Here is a 25,833-nt window from a genome sequence, read left to right as displayed (position 1 = left end):
GGTTGCTTGTGCTTTTAGTGTCAGATCCAAGATATCATTGCGAAATCCAATGTCATGAATCTTTTGCCCTATTGTTTAAGAGTTTAATAGTTTTAGTTCTTATATTTAGGTTTTGATACATTTTGAATTAATTTTTTGTATATTGTAGCAGATAAGGGTTCAATGTCATCATTTTGTAGTGAATATCCAGTTTTCCCAACACCATTTTTTAAAAGATTGTCCTTTTTCCTTGAATGGTCTTGGCACCCTTGTTGAAAATCATTTGACCATACATCGGAGAGTTTATTTCTGGGCTCTCTATTCTATCCTGTTGGTCTAAATGTTTGTCTTTATGCCGGCACCACACTGCTTTGTTATTGTAGCGTTGTAGTAAATTTTGAAATCAAGACGTGTGAAACATCCAACTTTGTTGTTATTTTTCAATATTATTTTGGCTGTAGGTGGGGATGGGGGTTCCTTGTGATAGCACATGAATTTTAGGATGGGCTTTTCTATTTCTGCAGAAAAACATCATTGGGATTTTGACAGGGATTACACTGATTTTGTAGATTGCTTTGGGTAGTACTGACATCTTAACAGGATCAAGTCTTCAGGTCCCTGAACACAAGATGTCTTCCATTTATTTGTGTCTAATTTCTTTCAGCAACGCTGTATAGTTGTCAGTGTACAAACCCTTCATATCCTTGGTTAAGTTTACTCCTGAGTATTTTATTCTATTTGATACTATTATAAATTGAACTGTTTTCTTAATTTCTTTTTGGATTGATCATTGTAAGTGTAAAGAAATGCAACTGATTTTAGGGGGCTGACTTTGTGTCCTGCAACTTTGCTGAATTTATTAGTTCTAGTGGAGCTTTTTGTGTGTTTATTAGTTAATTGGAATGTTTAGGATTTTCTACACATAAGATCATGTCATCTACAAAGAGAGATAATTTTACTTTTTTTCCTTTCTAACTGAATACCTTTTCTTGCCTTGTTGCTCTAGCTAAAACTTATAATAAATACTATGTTAGACAGAAGTGGTGAAAGTATGCCTGCATCCTTGCCTTTTTCCTGATCTGAGAGGGAAAGCTTTCAGTCTTTCACCATTGACTATGATGTTCGCTGTGGGCTTTTCATAGATGACCTTTATTATGTTGAGGTAGTTTCTTTTTATCTTAGTTTGTTGAATGTTTTTATTATGAAAGCGTGTTGAATCTTTCAAGCTGTTAAAATTGTTTATCTTCTAATGCTTCAAGGGTAAAACCTTTTAAATGGCCAGTCTGCAAACGCCCCGCTCCTGCTGAGACAAACAGGAGGTAGACAGTAGGATCCCATGCTTGATGCTTAAAGGAGGCCTGACCTGCTGCCCGTGGCCTCTGGACACTTGGAAATGCTCATGAAACAAGGTGGGCAGCAACCCCCCCAGTCTCACAGTGCAGCAAGAATCCACCTGCTCGCAGGGAGCCTGCGCCCTGGACCAGCCGCTGCTACACTCAGACTGTCACAGACTCGCCTGCTCCACCTGCATTATCAGGCAGGCCCTCAGCTCATTTTTTGCACCTTCCTGAAAATGGTTCCTTCCTATCGTTTTAGAAATGCTTTCCTAACACAGGCTGAAGTAGGTAGAAATGAGACTAGGCAGGTGCGCAGTTGCCGGGCTCTCAGCCACAGTGGGAGTGAGCTGTGTGGGGCCCCAGGACACACCTGCACGGAACTGCCGGCCCTGGTTCGCAAGGCGTCCGGGCCAGTGGAGAGGAGCCCAGACCCCGTCAGAGAGGAGGGCCCTGCTCCGAGCGTGGGACTGGTCAGCAGGCCCGGGACACACCGTCCTGTGACCCAGACTCACCTCACCTGGCCGAACCACTCATCTCATAGGAATGATCTTTACTTCCACAAAGAAGTTTCCCCATTTTTCGGAAGCCAGTGGCCCCCTTGGTCCATCTGTTTTCACCTTTGTGGTAGAGGCATGAATGCAGAAGAATGTTTGCTCCAAAAACAATCACCTCTGTGCAAACCGGCCCACCTCTGAGGCCCGTGCAGGGGCTGGGACCACAGCGGAAAGTGAGCACAGGCTGCTTGGCAGCCCTGGCCTGGGGGAGCCAAGCAGGAATACAGGCCAGTGTGGCTGATATGCTCACTTTTCAAGGAAAGATGTAAATTTCTATTTTTACGTGAAATCTCCCAGTTTTTTCAAGTTGGATCAAGTTTTGTCAAAACACCCTGCGGGGGGAACCACACACACACTGGCCACACCCTCGCCCAGGTCTGGCCATCTGCAGGGAGGGTCTTTGGGCCTGGACTTCCCCCACACCTGAGTTTCTGCACCACAGACCCGTCCCTCCCCACGGGGCTGGTGCACCCACTGCCCGCCAGGCGCTGCTCTGGCTCCAGGGAGGCCGGGCACCGGGCACCGCACTTTTACAATTGATTTAATTCCTGTAGCATTTGGTCATGAAGAAAAATGCCTGATGTGACTCCTTTTGTTGATTTTTAAAATTGAAATTGCTGCTTTTATAGGTCAAAATGGCTGAACACCCACAATTTTATATGATTCAAACTAAGTAAAACGTTCCCATCCTTCTGCTGTTCCTAGTAGATGGGCGGCCACCTCCGCCTTGCCTGCTGTCCAGGCAGGTTGGTGGGCCCTGCGGGGTGGCCTACAGGCAAGGCTGTCAGAAAAGGCCATGCGGGCCTCCCCTGGCTTGGGAAAGAAAGGCTCCAGCGACGTGTGTGAACATCTCTCAGGGCTGTGTCTGGAATATTTATGCCCTTTTATTGTTTTCCTATTACTTGGTGGTCTAAGATGATGAAAAGAAACCTAGACAGTCTCAAAGTGCCGAACTCACATAAGCCAGGCTCTAAACACTAAGGCAGGCTCCCTCAGAAAGAACACGTACGGCTTTTTATCACAAACCCACTCACTGCTGCTGCCACTATTTAAGCATTTACTTTTGTCGTAACTTAACTGAAGCGGATCACTCTTTTTCATTTTCATCCAGAAGTGGCTGCTTCCACCAAATTCAGGGCCGGTCCATCCCATCGCCCTGCTCCCCTGGAATGGCGTCTCAGGGACGCTGTGGTGATGCAGGCCGACTGGCCTCGGCCAACACAGACTCCATCCGTCCCTCCCTTGGCACAGAAGTGTGTCCGCCCACAGGCAATGGAGGTGGCAAGGGGCCACGTGAGGAAGGGGCTGTGACTGCACAAAGCAAACCCCCCGAATCAGAGCAAGCTGGGCCCAAAGGGGCAACTGGTCCAACCCACCTTTTTCCAGAGGACTCTCCCTGGGAACCAGGGAAAGCCCATTAGTGCAGAGAGGGAGTCATGTTTCCTCAACCACATCAGAACATCTACATGTTCAGCCTCTTTCTCAAGAACAAAGGCCAGGGACTTCCCTGGTGGTCCAGTGGTTAAGAATCCGCCTTCCAACACAGGGAACATGGGTTCGATCCCTGGACGGGGAACTAAGATCCCACATGCTGTGGGGCAACTAAGCCAGTGCGCCACAACTATAGAGCCCGCGTACTCTAGAGCCCACGTGTCACAACTAGAGAAGCCCGCGTGCCGCAACGAAGATCCCTGTGTGCTGCAACTGAGACCTGACACAGCCAAAAAAAAAAAAAAAAAAAATCCCAATTACTGTCCTATATTTTTCCATCTTGACTATCAAGTCTTCCATAGGAAATACATAAAAGTAACCTTAACCAATAGTGTTAAGCCAGATCACCTAGAAGCTGACAAATTAGATGCCCAGCCCTTCTCACAGCAGTTTAAAATAAACACACTTTTTACTGACATGGTCGTGGAGACCTCACACAGTTCTGGAACAAACGGGCCAAAAGGCCCCCAGAAGTGTGGGTGTCCCAGCAACGCACAGGCTCAGAGCCATGGATGCTCATCCACGGTGAGGCCGGCAGGGGGCACCCCACACCCACCAGCTGCCAAACAGCAGGCACAGCAGCTCCTGGGATGCTCTGACAGCAGACATGGAACCACCTTGACAACGGCGACCCCAGGCACCTCCAGCCTCGGCCACCTTCTCCCTAGGAGAGCACAAACCACACGAGGCCACGGGCAGCCTGCCCCTCTAAGCCCCTCGGGAGGAGGCTGGTTGGATGCTGGGAGCGGGGCAGGGGGCCACCCAGAAGGGCACCTTGAAGCTGCTCCACCCCACACCCTTCTACGGTTTACGGCCTCCTGATGTACACCCCTCCCCACACACAAATGGCCCCTGGAGACCCCTTGGCCTCCCCTGAGATTGAGAAAATACCACCAAGCCAGGTGGGCGCTGCTGATGGGGAGAGGCTGCATCATTTCTTCCTTGTCTGGTGGGTGCCAGGCTCATATCCACTGATTGACAGTGAGCAAAGGAAGACACAGCCCAGACCAAAACCGTCTGATGGGGCAGGTTCCCTGTGGACACCTCCCACCCCCACCGAGCTGTCAGCAAGGGCTCTCTTCACTCTGCTGACGCCCCTGAGCCTGCCATGAGATCCACGTGTATTAACAGCATCCCCGTCTCACGCTGAAGGGCCCCCGGGGAGGAGGGCAGGGCCGCCCCATAAGCTGAGGACGTTCAGAGCATCCCTGCAACACCGTCCCCAAGCTATGACAGCCAAAAACATCTCCCCGCATCGCCGAAGGTCCCCTGGACAGGAACAATGAGTATGAAAGAAAGGATCACACTGCTCTCCCAGAGCGTGATGAAGGGAAGCAGCATCTTTTAGAAATCGAGAGGGAGGAGGAGGTACTTAGGAGGCAAGAAGCCCAGCCCGGTGGGGGGCACGTTCCCAGGCAGTGACCCCCAGTGCTCCTGGGATCTGGATCTATGTCCCTGTCCAGGAGAGTGAGGCTTCTCCTCTGGACTAGACATGAAATGGAGGTCCGGCCTGCGCCTAAACTGTCTCTGGTCACCGTGTAAAAGTACATCATGAGTTTGTGAAACCTCGGTGAGCAGTATCCACACTCCCATTTTATCAGAAGGAAAACCCAAGCCTCGGGATACACCTGCCCTGCACGGGCCGGGCCGCACGGAGGAAACAGCAGGGAGGGGACGGCGGAGGATGAGGGGAAGCCAGAGGGAGAGAGCGTCTTCCTCAGGGCTGAGCTGCAGCCCCCAGCACCCATCTCGGCCCTGTGGGTCTGGGGGCGGCACACAGCAGCCTCACCCTTCCCCCCAGCTCTGCCCGCCATGGACACAGGACACTGGGCAAACCTCAGCTCTACCCATGGGGACAGCAGACCCGAAGGCTGGCCGAGCGATTCTGGCCCCGATGAAGTGTGAGGGGGTCACCCCAGGACAGCTGCCCCCACACTCAGGGCAGCCTCCCTAGGCCAGTCACCAGGCAGCCCTGGTCCCAACATGCTTGGGGATTCAGCCTCCTCCATCCACCACAGAAGCCAAGAATATATAATTGTTTAAACTCAGTGTCCCCAAGCTCTCACTGACAGCCACTGGAACCACAGACAGCAAAGCCAGCTTGGACCTGAACCTTCCATGGCCCCTGGGCTCCTGTGTTAGATCATAGAGCAGTTTAGCTGAATATCAGTGTTTTATTTCCCAGAAGAGGGTGGTGATTCAGGGCAGGAAGTAGCTAGGAATTTTTTTTTAAAAAACCAACCTGAAGAGCCTTGCTGTTCTGTGAGGCCCACACAACCTGCCCACCCTTGTACCCCAGAGGGTCCAACCCCCTCCCTGTCCTGCCCCGCTGAGCCCCCGTCTCATGGGCGTAGGTGGGGATGCAGGATGCGTCGCTGACCCTAGGCCATGTCCCAGCATGGATGGAATTCACACGTATGACACTGAGGGAAGGAAGCCAGATGTGGAAGGGCAGGGACTGCACGGTCCATAGAGTTCAGAGCAGGAGAAATGAGTGTGCTGACTGCCGTCCAGGCAGTGGTAACTGTGTTGGGGGGTGGGGGTGGGGGACTGGCTTCACGGTCGGGCCCCCGGACTGGGCTTTCTGTGTGTGGGATTCACATGCTGAGCCCAGGGCCATCCTGCACCCAGGCTCCCGGCCCCGCTCAGCCCACACTTACCGGCTGCGGCCGGTCCTGCCTCCGGCCCTGCCCCGGGTGGTGGATAAAGGACCGGGTGGAGACTCTGTAGTGGTTCAGCAGGCAGACGACAACCACGACCATCACCGTGACCACCACCACCACGACGACCACCTGGGCGAACTCCAGCTCCGCTGTGACGAAGAGGAGAGTGCGTCAGCCAGGCCCAGGGCCACCCTGCTCCCCAGACCCTCCTGGGACAGAAACGACTTCCCCCAGGCCTGCTGCCCGAGAACCCCACTGTGTGGCTAGCAGATGATGGAGGGAGGCCCAGCTGCACAGACAGACCTCATCTTTGCGGTTCTGTCCTGAGAAGGGCCTGGTCGAGCGTGTCCCACTGGCCCCATGGGACCTCCCGAAGGCCTGCGCTGTGATGGGCCGGCGTCACACAGGACACCAGGTCCAGCCCCGTGTGCACAGCATGGGCAGCCACCACACAGGGACCTTCCCCAGGGCAGGCAGCTCCTGGGTGCCATCTCCTGGGACACAAGAAGCTCTGGGGCCCCATCCCTGCCAGATCCCCCAACCCCCAGGGGGGTGGAAAGTATGATTCCCAAAGCACCTCCACGCAGGGGCCGTGTAGCACACTGGAGGGAAAACACGCTGACAAAGAGCCCCAGCTCCGCTCTGAGAAGGCCCCACCAGGGGAGGTGATTGAGGAGACGCATCCCCATGGTCTCCAGTCCTGTGGCACCACTGGGTTCTGACCACACCGTTACAGAAGCCTGTCTAAACCGCTACCACGTGCTCCCCACTGGGCACCTTCACGGGCAGTTCGAGGAGAGGGTGCCAGCCCTCGGCTTCTCAGGGGAAGCGGAGCCCAGGGCCAAGGTCAGTCCAGACTTCCCGCTCCCGCCGGGCCGAGTGCTGCCCTGTTCTCCCCACACTTGGAGCGGAGGTGGCTGTGCAGGGGGTGGGCACAGTGCAGGAAGGGCAAGAGGGGGACAGCCCTGTCTGCAGTGGTGCTGCCTAGGACGCACACACGTGTGGACACGGGCACACGAATGTGCACGCACGGCACACCCTCTTGCTGCAGCAGGGCTCAGGCCACCGGCCAGTGGGTACACTGCTCTCAAGTGCAGGCTCACACCTGCGCAATGCAGGCAGGGGCTGGGTGCCGCCCCACATCCACCCTGTTGGGGTAGAGGGAGGGTCTTCCTGGATCCCACTGTGTCCTGTCCTGTGGAGCCATCCTCCACCCCAGCCCTCCACCCCGCACACCTGATGGACAAAGACTGACAAACATGCCTGCTGGACCGGGCGGGAAGGCCAGTGGCCCCAGGCAGGGGAGGGGGTGCGCTGCAGAACAGATGATGAGTGTGAGGCCTGAGGACCCCACAGCCCCCCGTGGGGAGCAGCAGGGCCCAGGCGGGTGTGCTGGACGCACCCCTGGCTGGAGGCTGAGCAGGTGCAGGAGGCAAAGCCCTAGCAGCAGGAGGGGCGGGGCCGCTGGGCCCACACGTTGGGCTCCCCACCATAGTTTTCTGCTCTGGACGCCCAGAGGCCTCGTGACTGATGGGCAGGAGATTGCGCTTGTACTTCCTCTGGGGAGGGAGCCCCCAGGGAGCCACCCAAGTACCTCCCAGGGACGATCAGAATCTTCAAGGTGGAGTCTCCTGGAAACTGAAATCACTCTCTGTCGGAGGGTCTAGGCTGGGACTTTGCAGCTGGAGTACAGATACCAGCGTGACCTCGTTTATCCTCATGTGCTATGGGGTGTGTGACACACCTGTGAGGGAGAAACACGTCTTCACAACCCCCTGCCTTTGCAGACAACTGTCCCGTGTCCAGGACACCCTGTGTCACAAGGTGCCCACGCATCTGGACCCCAAACCTCGTCATCGGCGACACAGGATGAGACTGTGTGCGTAAGCGATGAGGGACCTGCCTCCATCACCTTGTGTTCCTGGCATCAGGCATGGGTGGGCCCAGCGTCATCATGAAGAGGTGGACTGAGGACAGGCTCTGGAGCCCACTGCACAGGTGCCCACCTAGAGGACGGCTCCCGCAGGCAGGGGTGAGGCCCACCCTGGCTGCCAAGCACAAGGGGGCATCTCAGGAGATGAGTGGAGGGTGAGCCACCAACCCACGGACCCCTGCTCCAGGGACAAGCAGATAGGAAGCAGGGAGTCAAGGGCGACTAATGCAGCATGAAGACTAAACCCAAAATAATGCTTTGTTTTACCAACTTTTATTTTTATTTTGTGAATGAACAGCAGAGTATTCAAAACTTGCCTTTCAGGTTAAATCGTGCCCTGAATTGACAAATGTTTCCTCTTCTTAAGAAAACTGCTTTGCTTTTTGGATGACGATTACGACGAGGGGCCCCGCACACATCTTTGCGTGTTAATTCTTCACTGGGAGGATGTCATTCTAGGTCATCTTTTCCTGAATATGGAAGGCTATGCAGATGACCATTTGCAGCAAAACAATCAAATTACATTTTCGTAATTCTATGCACATTTGGGGGTATATATGTGTTTCATTTGAAAAGCATTTTTATTATAAAAATAATGAAGACTTCTTTAAAATTCAAAGAACATAGATGGAAATAGTGTATAATGTATAAGTTCCCCTGCACAGGCCAGCAGCTCTCACTGCGACCCCCGCACCCACACCGTCCGGGGCACAATTCACCCGTTGTGTGTATCTGTGTGTTGCCTGTTGAATAAGGGCTTTCTTCTTTTTAATGAATGGAATCACTGTACAAATATATTGTTCTTTTTTCCACTCAATACATCACAGACACCTTTAAACAAGAAAATACGTGAACCAACATCATTCCCCTGTGGTGCTGCCAGTTCCTAAACACAGAACACTGGGACTTGCATTCTCCAAGCGATGGGTGTTAGGTGGTTGGGTTTTGTTTTTTTTTCTACCGTGACCAAAAGATTGTGTGTGACCCACATTTGTAAGCATCCCTATGAAAAAATTCCAAAGACTGATACAACCTTGTAAATGCTCCTCTTGTCAAGGAGAGGGCAGGGTGTCTCCTGCCTCATGGCCCCAGACCCTCGGTCCTTTCCACGTGTACTAATCTGATGGGCAAAAACACGTACCTTGTTTTAATTTGTATTTCCCTGGTTACTAGTGATTGTGATCTTTCCCTATGATTACTGGTAAATTTGTATTTTTCTTTTTCATAATATTAGTTTATATTAGTTTATTTGTAGTTTTCTCATTTATTTTATTTGTAAGCAGTCTTTACATATTATGGCTATAAATCTTTATCTGCTACATGCGTTGCAAATATTTTCTCCTGGTCTGTCACTTCTTTAAACTTTGGTGTGCGTTTCTCTGTAGATGATATAAATTTTTTTTATTTTTATGTCATCAAATATTGTCGCAATCTTTTTCCTTTATGGCTTCTAAGCTTCCCATTGATTAGGAAGGTCTTCTCTCCAGTATTCTAAAAATATTTTTCTTCTAAGATTTTTCTGTTCAGATCTTTACTTGCTCTGGATTTTATTTCTTCTGGTCTGAGACAGCATGTAGAACCCTTTATGTTGTCTGATAGGCATGAATCTTCTGATCTAATATCAAACTAAAAAGTTCAGCACAAACAAGGGTAAGACAGACTTCAGCTGTGGGAAACTGTATAGAAGCTCCCACCTTTCTTTCAAAGGGAACCACCTGCTCTCAGGCTGTGGTCGGCGTGCCCTGTGCCCTGGGCCCTGCTGCGTCCCTGCTGAGGCGCCAGCACCAGAAGTGTCCCCCCGCCCCCACGTGTCCAGACTGGCAGAGCTTCCTCCCCAGGCCCTCCCTCCTGCTCTGAGATCAGCCGCCCTCAAGGGCTTTGGTCCCAGGGCTGCTCTGTACCCCAACATGACCAATTACCCCAAAGAGCTCTGTGTGGATGACGTCTACCAGTCTTTACCGTATTTGAAATTAAAACTTGAAGATGTTAAATATTTATTCATTAAAAAATAAACTCACCACATGTTAACACATGTAACAAAATAACTTCCCGTTGCCACACTTTACACAGTGCTCACCTCTTTACTCCCAGTGGCCTCCCCTCTGCTTCACCTGCAGCGGCGGGACATGTGGCTGAGGTACAAGGAGGAGGTCCTGCCTCACTGACCCCTGGGAGGGTCTTGGGGTTCCTGGGGGTCCTGTGGCCACAGTTGGAGGACGGGTGGTCCACATGGACTGATGACAGGCCCTCTAGTACAAATGCTAACGCCGGGACTCGAGATGTACTCAGAGCAGCTCCTGGGAGCCCGGGCACAGGATGGCAGGAACCGGCCCCCAGGGCGCCACTAGCTGAGGCCGGCAGCCCTGGGTGACAGAAGCCCTTCACTTTGAACTCTGGGTGAACCAGCCCATGAAAACAGACTGCTTTTTCAAACGCTAACGACTGGAAAGTGCGAGGCTTTACTCTCTTTGGGGCCACACATACTCCCCCTCCCTCCCCCCCAAGAGTGGTCCAGAGTGAAAACTGGAGGAAACAGAGACGGTTCCTGGGGAGAAGCACGGTGTCATCCAGACCCAGGTCCTGTGCTACCAACAGCCCCTCCGAGCTTAGCAGGGGGTGTGTGGGCACCCCTGTCCTTCCACGGCCTCCTTCACTTTAAGCAGGAACATCCTACCAAAAACACCTCATAAAAGGCGAACTACGTAAAGACCACACATGGCAGGACATCTGAAGCTGGGATGGTAGGTTGGAAGGGCTCAGAGACCCCCAAAGCCAGCTGCTACCCCCGCATACATTCTGTAGTAACAGTGACAGATGAGTGACTCCTGTCCCCTCTTCCTTCACGATTCCTGAGCCCCCCTCCCCCTCCCGCCACCCCGCTGTGGAGACGGCTCAGAGGCACTCAGCCCCAAAGTGTTTACCAGCCCCCCGGATGTGGCTCTGTCGCCAACGGCCTGATTTTACACCTTCTCAAGAAAATAACTTCCACAGAACAAGCAGAAGAAGCTTCACATTAAAAAACAAAAACAAAGCCCTGCATTCCCCACTTTTGAATGCAAGAATCGGATGAAATTCAGCACACCTGTTCGTCACGGTGTCCGTCTCCAGATTTCTCACTTCTGGTCTCAACCACAGACGTCGCGGGGCTTCTGGGGCCCGAAGCCCAGCCACTCCCTGCACTGCAGTCAGGGCTCCCCGCGTCCTCTGAGACCACCGCCCTCCTCAGGAGCAGTTTCCCCACGCGGGCGCACACACACCCCCGCCACCTCACACCGCATTCATTTCTCCCCAATTTCCCCCCAGCCCGGGAGGCCCAGGGTGCCGGCTGTGCACAGCGCTGCAGAAGGTGCGGTGAGGCCTGTCACCTGCCCCCCGGGGAACTCCCAACAGGCCCTGAAGAGCTGCACCCATGGGACAGACTCGAGCCCACCACGGCTTCCCGAGAACCAAGGGGGCACCCAGCCCTGGGCCCGGGTGACACAGAAGTGTGGCAGGTGGGGCCCTGCTGCCTCTCCCGCCCTGTCCGCCCGCACCCCGGCCCCGCAGGATGTGGCGGGGGAAGGGATGTGCAATGGGGGTACACGGAAAGGAAGGGTGGGGAGGCCAGGAGAAGAAAAGAATGAATTCTGGAAGAACTATTAAAACAAGTATACAGGAACCATAGCATTCTGAGAAAATAATAGGATCCCTCAGGGTTTCCAAATTTTCAAAATGGAGTCTGGACACAGCCCACTGGGCAGTTCTTGATTACAACAACTACCGACATCAGCAGAAGGACACCAAAAAGCAGGCCATGAAGGGAAGACTTTTAGACCAAAGTCAAATGTTTACGCCCCCTGCTTTCCAGGGGCTGTAGGCTGATGATGCTGTAGTGATGAGTCACTGCCACCCAACCAGGGGTTTTACAGCATCGCGTCTCAAGTTCACAGGAAGACATCTCAGACCCTGATTTCATCTCTCACAGTGACAGGGACAAGGTGATGATGGCATCTCCCTATTTTTATGGAGACGTCTCCAAGAAACTCCAGGCTGCGCGGAGAATTCCAGCAGCAAGAGAAGCACATCGTCCAGGGAGAAGCTGGGCTGACTCTGCCAGAGGCACGAGTGTCTGAGCTATTTTTAAAGAACGCGGGGCCTGGCTCTGCTGCCTGAGGCTCCCAACACGACACTCGCTTCTGCTTTCGGGAGGGTGGACCCCCCATTCCACGAGGCCTGTCCCCCAATGAACGCATCATCCTCCACACACGCCCTCTTCTCAACAGTTAACTACTCTGAAGCCCCAGATGTATAGTTTATGCCCTTACAGCCCTGATAATGGGGCGGGGGGCAGGCGGACACCTCGGCCTCACTCAGAGGAGGCATCACACAAAACATGGTGACGTCACAAGGCCTGGGGTTGCTGTTCCCACCCCCCATGGCAGCACCCCCATCGCTCCCCCAAGTGCTGGAACCTACAGGGACGTGGAGACCCCAGGGCTACCCTCCAGGTGGCTTCTCCCAGGCCCCCGTGTCCACTGGGGCACAGGAACTGTGCCCTGTCCCCCTGGGCATGGGTGTGGTGATGACAGCCTTGGGGTGTCTTACTCTTACGGCTCTGTGACACTTGTAAAGTGCTAGATGTTCCTAAAGGCCAGTGAATTCTTTCCCAGATCCTATAGACATGGGGCAGTGGGGGGCAGGAAGACTGTGGGAGCAGGGGGTGGAGTCTACAGACTAAAATTGCCTCAAGTCTGTGAACTCAGTATAAAAATACTCTTGGAGACTTTAGCGGCTGAATGAAAATTCACACTCATTATACACTGTGGTCAAGGAGGGAAATTCAGCCTGTGTTATATGAATAACTTCACAGTTTGAAGTTCAGAAGGCAAAACAGTTAAGAGCCATCATCAGGATGATTATATTCCATACTTTGAATTTTCTTTTCCTTGGGGTGGGCTGGCTATTCTCATCCATCCTACGACAAGTAGAACAACACAAGGGGCAAAGAGCCACCCCCATAAACCCCAGCTACGGTGCCACCCTGGCTTCTGCTTCCTTCAGACGCCCCCTCACGGCCCCTTAAGAGCGGACTTGCAGCCCCGGCCCAGCGCCAGCATGGAGTGACCCTGGGACACATGGCGCTCTGTTGCGGGGTCCCTGGCAGGCAGCACACCTCAGGGCTTGTGACAGACAAAGCGAGGAAGAAATGCCACCTGCTCTGGACAGTGTTGGCACAGAACCGCACTCCACCAAACCCTCGCTGACAAATTCCGTGCTGCTCAGGTTCTGCTAAAGCCTCTCACCTGTAACCACCATCCCGCCATCCCGCTATGCTGTTACTACTCCGCGGGACCCCCATGGTTAATAAAAGTTACCGTTTCTATTCATATGTTTACCTAAAATGTCTTGCCTGATAATAGAAGTGGGAAATGACACCTACTGTCTGTGGGAGGAGAGAGGGGAGCCGAGCACAGGGATGGCACAGGGCCTCTGGGGCAGGTGTGCCCGCACCACACCTGCTGACTCCAGGCCAAGGCTGGGGGACGTGGACGCACCAGCGGGCAGGCGGTGACAGTTGCACTGCGAGTCCATCCAGCTAGAAGAGCATCTTTCTAATCTACTGAGGTCCAAGCAGGCACCCAATACAGCTCTTCATGCATTTTATAATCTAGAGCTTCATGATCTCTTCAGAAAGAAATTTAGTTAAATATGTTCCCATCAAAGATGATTGACAGGATTTTCTGAAAACACAGAAGAGGACTAAGCAATTACAAACCTTTTAAACGTCTATCCCTTTGCTATCAATAGGGGAAAATGCATACATAAAACCATAATTTCCTCCACAGCGTTCACTTAAAATCCGCCCTCACCTCCACCCCCACATCATTAATTTAGGAAAGTGTATCAGGAAGAAACACAGCTGCACAAGTCACCGCCTCGTTCACGGTTAAGAGCAGTCGCGTCTGAGGGCTCCCCAGCTGGCATCCATCTGTCTGTCCGTCTCTCCCTGTCAGGGTCACGGTTCTCCTTCCTAACCTCTGCTGTTACTGCACTGCTGACCTGAGAAACTGCCCAATAACCCCCCACATCCTGAGAAATGCATCTTTCCTTTAAAATGCTGTTTTCAAAGAGTCAGGGTGAAAAAAACAGTACCCACACGTGTGGCAGCAAGTGACAGAATTTCCAGGGGAGGTTTCAGCCTCAGGCACAGAGCATCTGAACAAACAAAACTCCAAACTGACAACCGTGTGCACTGCGCTCCTCCCACTATAGGAACCAAAGAGCCTAGAGCACACCTTCCTCAGGAGGGCCAGCCCTGCAGGGTTCCCAGGGCAACAGACCCTCCAGGCAGACGCCAGCTTCTCGGGAAAGAGTTTCTACTCTTCTCAGCTCTGTTCTCAGACCAAACTCTGAGAACCACTGCAAGCCCAAGAGCAGCCTCCCCGGCTGGTCCGGAATGTACCTTTTTTCAAGACCAGGTTTTTAAATGGGGCTTCCTTCAGGGTACCATTGCCCAGGGGCTCAGTGGACATAATCAGTCCTCTGCCGGGGGTCCTTCCCTGACGCAGCCCCCTACCCCCCGCTGAAAGCATCCCTTCGGCTCCAGGCCGCCTCCTCGCCTCTCCGAGCTACAGTGGGAGCCGGCGGGCGGGCGGGGAGGGAGCTGTCTGCCTGTCCCCGCTTCACCTCATCACATCATATCGGCGCCCAGCCCGGGTGTCAGACTCAAGCGCTGTGGCTCCAACCACAGGCCATGGCCACCAACTATCAACAGCCGCCCAGGAATCAGGACTGTGGCGGGAAGCAGGGTGTCACAGGGTCTCGGAGCGCCCCGCCCCCCGGGGCAGCTGACCACCAGGCGACAGGCTGACAACACAAAGCAAGGACCCGCCTGCACCAGCCGCCTGACCTCCCTCGGGCCAGACAAGGCAGAAGAGGGGGAACCTGCCCGTCAAATACCACACTCCTGCCCTTGATCTCCGCTAGAAGCTCTCCGAGTTGGAGAAGTGGAGAGAGCGCCCACGGAGCGCTAACCTTGGCAGGTTGGGTCCCCTGGCTGCGTGAGCACGGCATCCCTCCTGCAGCCCAGAGCCTGGCCAACCGGCTCCTCGTGCCCCGGGGCCGCTCGCCGCTGAGAGCAGCTGTAAGGCCCCTGCGGCTAAGCTCTGGCAGCCGCAGCCCAGCTGGCAAAGTCAGGGCCACAGCAGGGAACCCTCACTGGCTGCCTCCCACCACCCCCTCCTCCCTCCCCCCGCCACGCATGTCTCTCTCTCTCTCTCTCCTTTCTCCACCCCCCACCCCCGCCTCGGGGAGCACAAATAGACCACAGAGAAGTGATACAGTGAGGACTCTCCTTACTACCCAGTGTTACTTTACAAGAACCACAGGTAATGAGAAGAGCAGACCTTGTCCCCGGAGGAGACTTCTCCCTCTCCCCAGGGTCTAGACAGCTTGTTTCATGCACAGAAAATACCTCCAGTGGTTCTGCTACCCTGGGGCTGCGGGGAAAGGGCATCAGGCCAGCCCCCGCCCAGTAACGCCGCCACAAGCACTGCTCGGGGCCCAGAAGAGCCTCTGTTTTCCTTATTTAGGGTAAATAGCGATGGCACGTGGGCCACAGGACGTATGGTCAAAGCAAAACTAAACTCTGTTGGAACAACCAGCAGAGAAACAGGACAGTGAGTCGGCCCCGCCCCGTGGTCAGCCGTCAGGGGCTTGATGTCCACCGGTCCCGGGTCGGCCAGAGACACCACCCCTCTGTTCTAACTACTGGGGGACAGGCAGGGAAGGTACAAAAGGATCATCTAGAAGATTTCACGTGGATAAAAGAAATGGGAATTTCAGTAGGAAAATTAACAGTTGTACACATTTGCACGTGCCACTCAACACAGCGTGACTTTTCTTTTTCTTTTTTGCGGTACACAGGCCTCTCTCACTGTTGTGGCCTCTCCTGTTGCGGAGCACAGGCTCCGGACGCACAGGCTCAGCGGCGGCCATGGCTCACGGGTCCAGCCACTCTGCGGCATGTGGGATCTTCCCAGACTGGGGCACGAACCTGCATCCCCTGCATCGGCAGGAGGACTCTCAACAACTGCGCCACCAGGGAAGCCCCAGCCTGACTTTTCTTGAGCAAAAATCCTAAAACGTAACTCCCTTCCCTGTGTTACACTTTCCCTGATTTCTTCGCAGTCACAGGCTGGGTGAAGACCCTCCCCGTCCCTGCAGCTGAGGTCCTGGCCGGCAGTTCTGGTCAGCTCAGGCAGGGACGTTCATAAGACCCCAAGTGAACTGGTTCTTGAAAAGTAGGGGTTTCATCAACTTGAGACCTGAAAACCTGTCCTTTGCTGAGGGACATAATTGCATGTTGAAATGGTTGCAAAGAGTCCACTTTGGGGTTTAACATTATTATTTTTTTATTATTATTTTTTTTTTTTGAGGTACGCGGGCCTCTCACTGTTGTGGCCTCACCCATTGTGGAGCACAGGCTCCGGACACGCAGGCTCAGCGGCCATGGCTCATGGGCCCAGCCGCTCCGCAGCATGTGGGATCCTCCCGGACCGGGGCACGAACCCACGTCACCTGCATCGGTAGGCAGACTCTCAACCACTGCGCCACCAGGGAAGCCCTAACATTATTTAAGATGTATATTTCATGCATCAAAACAATCAACATGTTTTCATTTTTGGTGGCTGCTGGGCCCCCTCTGCCTTTACACACCCACTTGTTGGGCTGGCTTCCTCACCACGGGGCATTTGGAGGCAGGGGAGTCTATCTAAATTAAGCTCCTTGTGCATTTTGTTTAATCGTTTAAAAATCACTTAAACAGGCTTGTCTTTATGGATGGCAGGCACCCACACCCCAGAGCAGGTGCACGCTGTCTGGCTGCGCGCGGCCGAGGGGAGCCCAGCAGGGCCGGTCTGGCCTGTGAGCCTCGCTGCCTGGTTGATGCGGGCCTGGCCCTGCTCCTTGGCCTCAGTGAAGACTGGCAGGGCCAAGCCTCAGGAACTGGTCTCACTTTTTTTTTTTTTTTGTGGTACGTGGGCCTCTCACTGCTGTGGCCTCTCCCGTTGCGGAGCACAGGCTCCGGACGCGCAGGCTCAGCGGCCATGGCTCACGGGCCCAGCTGCTCTGCGGCATGTGGGATCTTCCCAGACCGGGGCACGAACCCGTGTCCCCTGCATCGGCAGGCGGATTCCCAACCACTGCGCCACCAGGGAAGCCCTGGTCTCACTTTTGTTCCTCTGCCCTTTTAAGCAGTGGCCTCAGGAGGACGCTTCGGGAGGAATGCAGGACTGCCTGACCTGATCCAGCAGTCCGGCCCTAACAGTCACTCACTCCCGCTGACCCTGACAACATGTTTTTAGCTGACAGGTGCCAGGATTTCTTCTCCCTTCACTCAGAGAACACAGCAGCACCCATGCGAGAAGGGTGTGGGGAAAGTGCTCAGCTGAACACAAACACACAAGCAGGAAAGTGTAAAACCACATGCGGCCAAGAACTCTTTCCTCCCTCCTCACTGTACATGTACATCTTTAAAATGAGTGCTCTGATGGGCTGATTTCACTAATGTGACAAAACGTCTCCGAGCTGCCTGAGGCTGCCTATGTGCAGCGAGGCCCTGGAGACGGTGCCAGGAAGGGGCACCTAAGACACACACTTTCACGAGGGGCTGCAATGGCAACCAGGACCAAAGCCTCTGCCTTCATCCCCAAGGTTCCCTCTGCAAAGGTCCTCCATTCATTGATCCGTGTGACACATACACACCACGTGGACAGTCCTTAGGAGGAAACGTATGGACCTTGAACGTGACTGACAGGCAGGCATTCGCTGTCGGGTGGACTCGTCCTGGGTTCTGTCTGCAGACAACTGCTGATCTAAGGAACTGAATAAGCTCCAGGCATTGGCTTCCAGCCAAGATCCAAACATGACAAGCGGAGTGACCTGAATCGCCAAACGAGGCAGCACAGGGCAGGGATTTTACCTCAGAGCTCATAAGCTTCAGAGAAAATCTCAGGTGGCAAAGAGCTGCTCTGCTAGGCCAGAATCTCTGTCACAGAGAACTTGGGTCGGCGTCCAGCCTGGTCCAATCTTCCCATTTACTCACCATGGGCGTCTCGGCCCTGCCTCCTGTGTCCCCACCAAGTTCCACACCCCATGGGTGTCCCACAGAGACTTTCACAGGTAAACACCATTTGGAGAGTTAGGAATGTCTTTACGTGGCTGCATAGCAAATTAGCATCTGTAAACCTTCAGGAAGAGGCACTGCTCAGTTCTAGGTACTTTCAAGCAGGGCACATCACCTCATTCCCACCTTACAGGGGAAGGAGCGAGGCTCGGGGAGGTGAGCATGTTGTCCAAGGTTCAAGGGCTGCTGAGAGGCAGGCTGGGAGCTCAGAATTCCCCAACCACAAATGAAGGGCCCTGACACTAACCGGAGGAGGTCAGCAGATTGCTGTGGACTTACTTGTATTCCTTTGAGGCACTAACTTGCAAAACCATGTTAAAGATTCTGTATCTCTACATGTTGCCAGAGGCCCTTGGAGCCACTTACGTGTCTCGTATGCCTGTTAACGCGACTCCAGTAAGAGTCGATGCCTCTGTCCATTACAAATTCCCGTTCTCTGAGGTTTATGACTACGCTGTAAAATTCTGCCCTGAGATGAAATTTTCCACATAAAACTTAAGCCCTGGAATTTGGCCTTTAAAAAACAAAACAGTACATTTTAGTAAGTTTGCGACACTTAAAGTCATGAATGAGGATTTTAAAAGAACACAAACTTTATATTCCTGCAGACTCAAAACACAGTAATAGTTTATTTGATATTTGTGGACGTCAGCCTATAGCAGGGAATAATTCACTAATGTATTCTTAGTGCTTAAAAAACTGCAACACAGAGAAGTTCTTATATAGAAATGTGAATGCCCTATACGTGCTCCGACCACAGCACCTGACGCCCCTCATTTTGTAGAAATGTCATGCAGCATGACAGAGCTAGCAAGCTGACGGCGGATTAAACATTTATTAAATAAATCAGTCTAAACTAAATAGCCCTAAATAGTTTCCTAACATGCAACGATACCCCTATATTAACAGACCATGGAGTTTACCTACACACTGTCGATGCTACTATGGTACTTTTTCCCTCTATTGGAAAAAAAAATTACTGTTATTCTGCGTTTATGGCAGTATTGATTTTCACAACAGCTAAGCTACTCCCTACTAAGTGGCTTTTACTCCTGTGAGAACAGCAGCTACTCTTGCAAACCCAGAAGAAAATGGAAAGCAGTATGAAGTCTTTATAGTGGATAAATTCAGGGCAGTTAGACCCCAGTCTGGGTTCCAGTCCTGCCACCTGACTCTATCAGCTGTGAAGCCCGTTTCCTCATCTGTAACATGAGGCTAAGAGTCCTCCATCAAACAGCCGTTGGGAAGGTGAAATAAAACAACCCATCTAAGCCTTGTACTCAAAGTGTGGTCCAAGGAGCTGGTTAGAAATGCAGGATCTCGGGCACCACCCCTACCCTGGCTCAACCAGAGCGTGCGTTTAAACAAAACCCCCAGGTTGCTTCTGAAACTTTGGACCAATCCAAACTCCTCATTTGGATTAAATTAGCAAACTGGGGTTCGGAGAATCTGTGACCTGTGCACACCACACAGAGGAAACGAGGCAGAATCAGGGCCCAAGTGATTGCTACTCAACACAATTTTCAAGAGTGGTGCTCAGCACGCACACGTCTGTGTGCACACGTGTAAACTGGGCATGCTGCGAGGGCAGCCCTGTTCCACAGGGCAGGTGTTTCCCGCTGTCCTCCCACCGTGCTGACCCATCACACCCTTTGGGCGGACGGTGCTGTCAGGGCTCACGAGAACGGCACAGCCAACCAGCTTGTGGTAACAGAGGCTATGGTGTCGGAATACAATTTCTGGGATATTTAGCACTCTTCATAAGAACTCCAAAAGTCCCTCAGGAAAGAAGAAAGAATTCTAATTTTGCCTCTGGAAAAACTCAATTGCCAGAAGCAGACTCTTTCTAAAGACAGAATTATGCAGCTGCCATCGGTCCACCCCTATGAACCGGCCTAGCTCTCTCACCAGCCTCCCCAGCCTGAGAAAGCCAGACGCCAGGAAAGTAGAGTCCTGGCTGGAAAGTTCCAGAAACAGCTTCCACGTCTGCTGCATGCGTTCTGCCAGTGGTCAGCTCAGGGCACCCCCAAGCTGCCTTCCCCACCAGCAGGGCTGTGTGGTGGTGCCCTCACAAAACTGACACCAGGGTCAAGGGAGGCCCTTTCAAGAGGTGGTGGAAATGGTCTGCTCTGCCACTTCACATTTCAGGTGAAAGGTATATGTATCGTAGTTTAAAACACACTGAATATTTTAATATTTAAAATATTCAAAGTGGCTATTCAGAAAAATGTTTTATTTTGCTTTTCAAATATATTACATTTCTCAATTTCATCCAAAAGCTGGAAGGCTGAAAAACCTTCACAAGTCTGGGCAGGCCATAACTATGGTGTAACTCAGATCCTAGACACAACTATGCCAGTTCCCACAGAACTCCGACTGTCCCTGGAGAGCCGGCACCCACTGCATTAGCCTGCACTCCACGTGGGTGCCGTGACTCAGACACGGCTGTGGCACGCACGTGTCCACGTTTGGTGTGTGTTGTTGCTAAATTACAGAGCAGCGCTGGGATCACTACTCTGGAAGATTCTAAGGCAGTGGTCACTCCTCAACCACAAGCCTTTCTCGGAGGATCTGAATGTGGAGAGAGGTGCCCGCAATTGTCTCTGGGGCTCCTCTTCATCTTGCTTATAAATTCTGGGACGTGTCCAGACAGTTCTGAGACCTTTTAGGTTCCTGGTTTTGGCAAAAGCATTAATTTCTTCAAAAGTTGAGATAAAGTCATGGCACATTCCAGGGTTTTAGTTACTGTGTTAGAGCACAGGCCAAACACTGGAAAAATCACAGGCCAAAGTACCGAGTTAACCTCAGTCTCCCCAGACTGGACACCTGCCCTCTGCTCTCACCCTCGGCTCCTCCAGCCCCGCGAGTCACACAGATGCTCCAAGACAAGAAGCACGGCTCTCCGGTCTTAGTCACCTTTGAAAACGGGAGGTCAGTCCAGAGCCGAGCAGTGACCACGCACCAGTCAGTGTGAGGGGACAGGGGTACAAAGAGAGACACAGCTGTCCTCTTCCTTGTCCAGGTGAGTGGGCGGGTGGGTGAGGGTCCCGTGGGAGCAGCACAAAGCAGGACACTTAACCTAAACAACCACATAAACCCCGCACGACGGGCACGGTGCTTCCTTTGTGTCAGGCAGTATTCCAATGCACTCGACTCGTTTGATCAAGCCAGGGAACCCCTACGAGTGTCTCAGGAGACCGAGGACACATGACTGCCCGTCTCACAGAGGGAGAACATGTGACCTGCCCGGTGTCACACAGTGACTGTGGCCGTGCCGGGACCTGAACCAGAAGTCTCCCCTGGCATCTACTCCTGACCACTTGTCAGAATGGCTCTGCTCATGGCAGGTCCCAGGATGACCCCTGAGCCAAATCCTATTTTTAGAAGGGCCCTGGTATACAAGCCCCGTGTAGAAGATTCAAGGAATGAATCACCCCTCTGAGACCCAGGCTCCTGAGTGGGCTGGAGTTGCACAGACAGAACCTTGACCTCCAGCAGTGGAGAAGGGAGTCTGCACACCTCAGGGGAGACAGTGCTGGACGCAGAATGAACTGTACCCGTGAGCATTTCCTTCCTGTTAAGTTAGACCTGCCCTCCAGTAAATTAAGTATCTATCTTACAAATGTAAAAAGGATTATAATGGAATATACATAAACAATGGTATGCCAACAAATTAGACAACAGATAAAACGGAAAAATTCCTAGAAAGGCACTACCAAAACTGACTCAAGAAGAAATAGAAAATCTGAATAGACTTATAAAAAGAGATTAAATTAGTAATTTCATAACTTCCCACAAAGAAAAGCCCAGGCTAAATGACTTTATTGGTGAATTTTACCAAATATTTAAAGAAGAATTAACACTAAGTCTTTACAAATTCTTCTGAAAAATATAAAAGGAGAAAACACTTCTCAATTCATCTTATGAGATTAATATTACCCTGATAACAAAACCATAAAAAGACATCACAGGAACAGAAAATCACAAATTAGATGCAAAAATGTTCAACAAAGGTACAGCCACTATGGAGAACAGTATGGAGGTTCCTTAAAAAGCTACAAATAGAACTACCATATGACACAGCAATCCCACTACTGGGCATATACCCTGAGAAAACCATAATTCAAAAAGAGTCATGTACCCAAAATGTTCATTGCAGCTCTATTTACAATAGCCCAGAGATGGAAACAACCTAAGTGCCCATCATCGGATGAATGGATAAAGAAGATGTGGCACATATATACAATGGAATATTACTCAGCCATAAAAAGAAACGAAATTGAGCTATTTGTAATGAGGTGGATAGACCTAGAGTCTGTCATACAGAGTGAAGTAAGTCAGAAAGAGAGAGACAAATACCGTATGCTAACACATATATATGGAATTTAAGAAAAAAAAAAGTCATGAAGAACCTAGGGGTAAGACAGGAATAAAGACACAGACTTACTAGAGAATGGACTTGAGGCTATGGGGAGGGGGAAGGGTGAGCTGTGACAAAGCGAGAGAGTGGCATGGACATATATACACTACCAAACGTAAGGGAGATAGCTAGTGGGAAGCAGCCGCATAGCACAGGGAGATCAGCTCGGTGCTTTGTGACCACCTGGAGGGGTGTGATAGGGAGGGTGGGAGGGAGGGAGACGCAAGAGGGAAGAGATATGGGAACATATGTATATGTATAACTGATTCACTTTGTTATAAAGCAGAAAGTAACACACCATTGTAAAGCAATTATACCCCAATAAAGATGTTAAAAAAAAAAAAAAGTATCAGTGGGAGACAAAAATAAAATTGCTTTTCTTATTATAAAAAAAAATGTTCAACAAAATACTAGCAAACTGAATCCAGCAATATATAAAAAGGATTATGCATCATGACCCACTGGGATTTATTCTAGGACTGCAAGGTTGGCTTAACACCCAAAAATCAATTAAAGTGATACACTACTATCAATAAACAAAGGACAAAAACCACATGATCATCTCAAAAGATATGGAGAAAATATTTGGCAAAACTCCAACACCCTTTTATCATAAAAACACTCAACAAACCCGGAATAGAAGGGCATCTATAAAAAGTTCATAGCTAATATCATACTTAGTGGTGAAAAGTTGGCTTTCTAACTAGATCAGGAATAAGACAAGGATCTCCACTCTTACCACTTCTATTCAACATTTTAATGGAGGTTCTAGCCAGGGAAAGTAAGCAGCAAAAAGAAATAAAAGTTATCAGGATTAAGAAGGAAGAAGTAAAGCTATCTGTATTTACAGATGACATGATCTTGTACGTGAAAAATCCTATGGAATCCACTAAAAAACTGTTAAAACTAATAGGCCCATCAAGGTTGCAGGACATTAGTTCAATAGACAAAAGCCAAGCATATTTCTATTCACTAGCAATAAACAACTTGCAAGTGATATTAAGAGAACAATTCCACTTTCAATAGCACCAAATAGAAGAAAATACTCAGGAATAAATTTAACAAAAGAAGTATAAAACATATACTCTTCCAATTGCAAAATATCATTGAAAGAAACTGAGGAAGACCCAATTAAACGGATTATTCCCCATACTTATGGACTGGAAGACTTAATGTTGCTAAGATGCCAATACTTCACATATTAATCTAGAAATTTAACATAATCCCTATCAAAACCCCAGCTGGCTTTTTTTTTTTCCCCCAGAAATTGACAAGCTGATCCTAAAATTCATATGGAAATTCAAGGGACTCAGAATAGCCAAAACAAGTAATCCAATGATGACGTACTGGCATAAGGCTGAGCATTATCAATGGAATTGAACTGAGAGTCCAGAAATAAACCCTCACATTTACAGTTCGTTCATTTTGACAAAAGTGCCATGACCGGTCTTTGGGGAAGGAGAGTCTCTTCAACAGATGGTGCCGGGAAAACCGGATGTCCACACTCAGAAGAGGGTTTGAGACTCAGTCTCCTCCCCACACCAAACACAAAAACTAACACAAAATGGATCACAGATCTAAATGGAAGAACTAAAAAACTAGAACTCTTAGAAAGAAGCACACCAGTAAATCTTTGTGATCTGTAATCGGGCAAAGCCTTCTTAGTTATTCCACAAAATGCATAAGCAACAAAAGCAAAATAGATTGGACTATATCAAAATTAAAATCTTTTGTGCTTCAAAGGACACCATCAAGGAAAAGGGAAAAGACAGCCCACAGAATGAGAAAATTTTTTTACAAGTCATAGAGCCGATAAGGGACTTATATCAAGAATATATAAAAAACTTTTACAACTCAATAATAAAAAGGTACATGGGCAAAGGTTCTAAATAGATAGTTTTCCAAAGAATCTGTACAAGTGGTCAAGAAGCACATGAAAGATGCATTATTACTCATCAGGGAAATGCAAATCAATGCCACATTGAGATTCCACTCCACACCCACCAGGATGACGAGAATCAAAAGACAGTAACAAGTGTTGGTGAGAACATGGAGAACTGGAAACCTCCTGCATCATGTGTGGGGTGCGAACGGGGCAGCTGCTGTGGAGAACAGTCTGGCAGCTCCTCACCAAGTTAGACAGACAGTTACTACACGACCCAGCAAGTCCACTCTAGGTATACACCCAAAAGAAATGAACACATATGCCCTTACAAATCCTGTAATACTCATAACAGCCAAAAAGTGGAAACAACTCAAATGTCCATCCACAGGTGAACGGATAAACAAATGTCACATATCCACAGAATGAAATACTGTTCAGGCATCAAAAGAAATGAAGCACTGATACATGATACCACATGAGTGAACCCTGAAAATATCACGCTAAGTGAAAGAAGCCTGTCACAAAAGACCATTTATATGAAATGTCCCAAATAGGCAAATTTACAGAGACAAAAAGTAGATGAGTGGTTGGCTAGAGCTGGGAGCTTGGGAGAAAAGGTAGATGACTGGTAATGGGCTTGAGGTTTCTTTTTAGACTGACAGAAATGTTCTAAATTTAGACCATGGTGATGGTTGTGCAATTCTGTGAATATACTAAAAACAACTGAATTGTACACTTTAAATGGGGGAATTGTATGGCATATGTGAATTATATCTCAATAAAGCTGGTATAATAAAAAAGAACTATGAAATGAAATTACTTTAAACACTAACAATTAACAATCACTTTTAATTGATGTTTACAATTTTTGTATTTCCAGGTTTAATAATCAATGGGCTTGTTTTTGTAATATTTCTGTTTTGTGCCATTGATTGCGAGCATCTTTCTAATCTGTGGATGATCTTTATTCTCAATAAATATAAAATTAACCTGCATATAATTATCAACATATTTTTCCTCTTTAACATTAAATTTTGAAAAATCAGAAACCAGAAAAACCAGAATAGTATCATTATTCTGATATTCCATTATCAGTATCATGGAACACAGAGACCTGAGACCACACTGAAAGAAATCTGCAGAGTGATTATGATTTTTAACATCCTCACTAGTATTTCAACATTAGTGTTTCTTTGTTAACCAGTGGTTCACAAAGGGTATAAATTAAACAACATTGCTTAGAGGAAGGTCTAGTTGAACCAGTAGGGTCAGAATCCACCGTGGTGGCTGGCAGTCAGCTGAGTGGCAGACGGACCAAGGGACGGAACCAGGAGCTGCCTCGGAGGGGCGAGCGGCCCCCCAGTACCACTCTGGAGATACAGGCTCTCTGGGACCCTGGGACGGTT

General features: G+C 50.3%; 1 protein-coding gene across 1 annotated transcript in view; it reads right to left on the bottom strand.

Annotated features, from left to right (window-relative positions):
* The window catches only part of LDLRAD4 (low density lipoprotein receptor class A domain containing 4), a 304,079-nt gene that overhangs the window by 6,590 nt on the left and 271,656 nt on the right, over positions 1 to 25,833 (bottom strand). The window contains 1 exon segment of the mRNA XM_012535261.3: positions 6,022 to 6,173. Within this exon segment, the coding sequence (XP_012390715.2) occupies positions 6,022 to 6,173 (152 nt within the window).

Source organism: Orcinus orca, chromosome 15 (assembly GCF_937001465.1).
Source record: "Orcinus orca chromosome 15, mOrcOrc1.1, whole genome shotgun sequence".
In the NCBI taxonomy this organism is placed as follows: Eukaryota; Metazoa; Chordata; class Mammalia; order Artiodactyla; family Delphinidae; genus Orcinus; species Orcinus orca.
The sequence above is the reverse complement of the archived record's forward strand: the minus strand, read 5'-3'. Positions and strand labels throughout refer to the sequence as shown.